Source organism: Notothenia coriiceps, unplaced genomic scaffold (assembly GCF_000735185.1).
Source record: "Notothenia coriiceps isolate Sejong01 unplaced genomic scaffold, NC01 NC01_scaffold00009496, whole genome shotgun sequence".
Lineage (NCBI taxonomy): Eukaryota > Metazoa > Chordata > Actinopteri > Perciformes > Nototheniidae > Notothenia > Notothenia coriiceps.
In genome coordinates this window covers 1-5,216 of record NW_011342197.1, presented here as the reverse complement: position 1 = coordinate 5,216, position 5,216 = coordinate 1, and the positions used below count along the sequence as shown (strand labels likewise).

General features: G+C 39.2%; 1 protein-coding gene across 1 annotated transcript; it reads right to left on the bottom strand.

Moving 5' to 3' along the window:
* Window positions 1-995: 995 nt before the first annotated feature.
* Window positions 996-4,371, bottom strand: LOC104945338 (uncharacterized). Its single transcript, XM_010770990.1, has 6 exons — window positions 4,284-4,371; window positions 3,816-3,919; window positions 3,020-3,292; window positions 2,846-2,939; window positions 1,274-1,341; window positions 996-1,163 (listed from the first exon to the last, which is right to left on the bottom strand). The coding sequence occupies exons 1-6, from the start codon at window positions 4,369-4,371 to the stop codon at window positions 996-998; spliced, it is 795 nt and encodes a 264-aa protein (XP_010769292.1).
* Between the last annotated feature and the right edge of the window lie 845 nt (window positions 4,372-5,216).

The following is a 5,216-nucleotide window of genomic DNA, read 5'->3' as shown; positions in this document are numbered from 1 at the left end:
GAGAGAGAGAGAGAGAGAGAGAGAGAGTGACAAGAGCTATATTCAGAGCTCTGCTGCCTTGGATACAATCTTCCATCGTTGCTGTTGTATGATTGGTGTTTAGCTACGGTATTTAGCGTCTACAGCACCTCCGCTTTTGGGGTTGACGTAGACCCAAACGTCGCCCGGAAATCCCCCGGTGTTGTTGCGGGAGCTGCTGCACTAGCTAACGCTCCACTAGCTAACGCTACATTAGCAAAACAAACGCTAATTTATTTTGCAAAAGGTGCAGCGGGCTTCAAACACGTTCCCCTCCACTGGTTTCGACCAAGCACTAAATTCGATGTTTTCCAACCAAATACGGTTTAACTTACACTTCCCCATATTAATTTGTAAGTAGATTCGAAGATACATCAGTTTCTGACTGCCGCTAGCTGAAGCTTGGTTGCTAGGTTACTAGCTGGGTGTTCTCCAATAAGGGGCCGGGGGAAACAAAGTTAGTGATTACTGGTTCCATGTTGATACAAATTGTTGGGGGGAACTGAAAGGCTATTACCGTACTGATTACTTTGCACCCCGGACATTTCCCCCAAAACACATTTAGACGCTATCACAACACAGAAGTACCTTTCAAATCTGATCATTTTTAAGACCTTCTAAATCATATTTAAGACCTTTCTTATTTTTTTGGTCATATTTAAGACCTTTTTAAGGCCTTAAATTCAGATTATTAAATTTAAGACTTTTTAAGACCCCGTGGGAACTCTGTATATAATTGTGGGTGTATGTTTATGTGCATATTACGTGTACTATAATAATACATTATTATTAGTTGTAGTAAAACTGTATTGCTAATGATTTGCGAACGCTACTGTAATTGTTTGTATGTACACATTTTCATGTGCTCTGTTCAGCATAATTACTAAATGAATAAAATTAAGAAAAAACAACAACGCTCCCTGATCATTCAAATGTAAATTCCTTAAGAAAAGCTTTTCCCATAAATATCTTAACCCCTACAGTGTGAAGGCCATTACCTGCCAGCTCTGTCGTTCAGGCTCTGCCTTCACATCGGGCCCCGGAGCAGGTCCCTGGGGGGGCGGTGGTGACCCCAGGTGCAGAGAGGTGGCAGTCCAGATCAGCTGAAGCAGGAGGGGCATCCCCGCATCGTCACTCAAATGAATCTGCACACATAGGCAATTACAAAAACATTTCAGCAGACGTTTTACTCACAAAACCTCGGCCATAACCTGCAGAAACGTGAATCGACATTTCCCCTCCACAGATAACTTACCCCATCTTTGGCCCACAGGTCATGGCAGTTTGAAGGAAAGTGATTATGAATGGAAAAGTATTGCAGACCTTCAAAAAAATGTACATAGAAACGTCAGAGCATCTTATTATTTATTAATTAAAAAACATATTGTATAAAACCCCTTGTTGTTGTTGCTACTTTCCTTTCATTATTCTGAAATGGACCAATCTGCACAATGACTACTTTAAATATATTTTGATGATATTACTTTACTTTTTTTTTTTTAAATGCAGTATTTTTACTTGTTACAGAGTATTCCTACACTCTGGTACTTCTACTGTTATCTAAGTACAAGATCTGAGTACTTTTTCCACATCTGCATGTTTCTTTACTTGCCTAAATGTACCGCCAAGTTAGGCGCAGACTATAATGTTCATTCGATTTTGTGTGTTTATTTATGTGAGTAAATTACCAAAACAGCTCGGCAGCGGCTCCAAGAGAGGATACTGACCTTCTACAGGTGCACCATAGAGAGCATCCTGACCTTCTACAGGTGCACCATAGAGAGCATCCTGACCTTCTACAGGTGCTCCATAGAGAGCATCCTGACCTTCTACAGGTGCTCCATAGAGAGCATCCTGACCTTCTACAGGTGCTCCATAGAGAGCATCACGGCCTGGTACGGCAGCTGCTCCACCCTCAATCGTAAGGCTTTACAGAGGGTGGTGAAAACTGCACAGCACATCATCAGGACGGAGCTGCCATCCATGGAGGACCTTTACTCCCAGCGGCTCAGGAAGAAAGCCCTCAGGATTATAAAGACCCCCATCACCCCAGCCACAAACTGTTCTGTCTGCTGCCGTCTGGCAGGCGGTACCGCAGCATCCGGACTAAAACCACCAGACTCAGGGACAGTTTCATCCCACAGGCCATAAGACTGTTAAACACCTGAACCTTTTCAATAAACAATTGATCTGTTTGCATCTTGCTAATTATTTATCCAATATATCATATTGCATTTACTTGCATATGGACTCTTATTGCACTATTTCTATTTGATTTGTATTTACTTGCACATCTCAAAACATTGGTTTTATCCGTTGTATGTCCTTTATATATTCATGTTGCATTGTTGGAGGAGCCTGTGACTTAAGTTTCTCCTTGCCATATCTACACTGTAGCTAATGTGCAGATGATGATAAAGCCTTGAATCTTGAATAACAAATCTTACATGTCCAGCGCTATGATGTGTCGGCTTTTGGCCCATAGAGGGCAGCATAGGCCAGCTAATTGTGCCTTTCTTTATATATCAGATTTATTGTGTGTATTGCTACTTGCCATCCCATTACTATACATGTATATAGATGTTTTACTTTGTCTTTGCATTTCAGATACAACACACAACTTTTCACTGTTCAATTTTATAACCTGAAAAGTCAATGAAGTTTGTACATGTTGGAACAGACGTTCTTCAGCATCCGTCAGTCACACACACCGTGTCCTCAACATATATAATGACTGTTGTGGAAAGAACACAATTGATCTGTTTCATAAAAATAAATAAACCTTTATATATAGTTTAATGTACTGAAAATAAATCATAATACATACCCATCCTGGCAGCTACAAGGCGAAACTCCTGCCGCAAGGCATTCTGGTCTTCTGCTGCAATGTCCAGACGTGGAGGGAAGTCCACGACAAGCACCTTTACAAAAGGACAATTAATATTGTAACACTCTCAATATTAAATGTCATTCACATTGAAAACATGAACAACATGCTTACGTTGGGGCAGCTGAGCAGGACTCTGGTCAGGAGAGAGACAAAATCGGCACCAGCCGCTCCGGGGGTCCGGCTCTTTCCCAAGTTAATGCCGGGGGCCAGAACACAGACTGCATCGGGGGTCGAAGGCAGAACAGCTCCCTCAAACTCGCTCTTCAGAACCTGTGCGCCCCCCCCTGGTGTCGCCATGAGTCCGAAGGAAAGTCCCCCCCGAGGCATCTCCACAAATCCATCCACGACGGATCTGAGATGAGAGTCTCCAACCAGCAGCACAAACTGAAAAACATACCATTTATTTTGTTGATGAAAACACAACGTTTCTACAAACAATGTTTTATTTATTGGGCCTTCATATTTCAGATGTATTTGATATATTAATTATGTCCATAGTTATCACGCAATTAATCGCAAATGAATAAACAACAAATGTTATTATACTTATACTAGCTGATTACATTCATTTTATGATTCACTACATTTGTCTGACAGATTTGAAAGATTCAGATTAGTTGCTAATACAAAATATAAATCAACTAATAAAAAAAACATGTACATGTAAGTATTGGTTAAGACATCCAGCAGCAGTATATCAAGTTATTCAAATTATTGACACCTTTACCAGCTGTGATGAACATATTAATACTTCAATAATCAAAATCCAGTTATTTAACATATATGATTCTGAAATGAGGCATCACAGAAAACGATTACTTCTGTTACTTTGAGTACGTTTTGATGCCAATACTTTGGTAATTTAAATTAAGTGAAACACAGGAAGTTGAGTAGAGTGCGGTTTTACCTTTTCCCCTGGATATCTGTCAGGAATGACCAACTGGTGGGGATGATCAGTCAAGGAGGATGTCGGCCATGTCCGCGCTTCATGACGGTAACCTGTACCGTAGCCTTCATTATCGGAAGAAAGAACATTTATGGAATGGAGAAAATAACCATGAGAATCAGAAAACAATTTCATTCTGTTGATGAAAGATTGGAAGAATGGGTCAATTATAGAACACAAAACATTGATAATGACCAGGTGGAAAGATCTGTCAATGAATGCAAGCCTGAGTGTGAATGTCTCATTTATTTAGGTAGCTATCTGTGTTTATTTGGTTACAGTATGTATGCCTTGTAATTCAATAATTTCTTAAAATGCAAATAAAAAATAAAAAATTTAAATAAAAATCGTAAAAAGACATCAATGTAAAATTACAGTTAACAGGAATTGTGCAAACAAATCAGAAGGAACACGTTTCTGTTTACATACATGTTGAACTGGCAGCTGGTTGGGCCTTTTGTACGGCCCAATTCTTCTTAGCAGCCTGAGATCGACGGTACGATTTAAGTCTTGGCATCTTAAGGAATTACCAGAAGAATTATTAAATCAGACACGCATTACAAAATACATTTAGCCAACAATAATTGGATGTTGATATCACTGCTATTATAACAATAAAGGCTTGAAAACTATACATACAAATGAAAAGAGACAACAAAATGTGAAATGTTCAACTGGTGGAGAGAATAACAAAACATATGAAAGGTGTGATTGTATATCAGGTTTATTCCCACAATTATAAAAAGTTATAAAACCAAATATTCCCTCCTGAACTCTACCTTAATTAAAATATTGACTAATATGAAATCATTTTTATTTTATTTTAAATCGTTGAAAAAACTGAAAACCCACTGGCGAGCCGTCAAGGCCCTCTAGGGCAGAGGTTCTCAATTGTTTTTCAGCCAAGGACCCCTTACAAGATAGAGAATACACCAAGGACCCCCTCATTCTGATTTGTGATTTTGGGCTATATAAATAAAAATTGACTTGACTTGACATGTATGTCCCTTGGAATAATCTGACGTAGCCTATTTTTTACACTTATATAGTCTTAGTTATGTGAAAGAACAACACAAGAGCAATGTATTAGAAAGATATTAGATATGTATTAAAAATATTTGCACCATCTCAACAAAGAATACCCTTAAAACAATCAATCAATTAGCTGCAAGTAACACTGTACCTAAACAAAATATCAAAGGGAAATCAAGAGAAAAGTGATCATTTGAAGTGCATTTCAGAACACACACACACACACACACACACACACACACACACACACACACACACACACACACACACACACACACACACACACACACACACACACACACACACACACACACACACACACACACACAC

Bases quoted from the DNA above. Each gene is read 5' to 3' on its own strand.
- LOC104945338 (XM_010770990.1), bottom strand. From the start codon at position 4,371: ATGCCAAGACTTAAATCGTACCGTCGATCTCAGGCTGCTAAGAAGAAT. The intron at 1,342-2,845 runs GTATGTATTATG...ATTTTTTTGAAG, and splicing joins CCTTGTAGCTGCCAGGATGG to GTCTGCAATACTTTTCCATT. The intron at 1,164-1,273 runs GTAAGTTATCTG...CTATGTGTGCAG, and splicing joins ACCTGTGGGCCAAAGATGGG to ATTCATTTGAGTGACGATGC.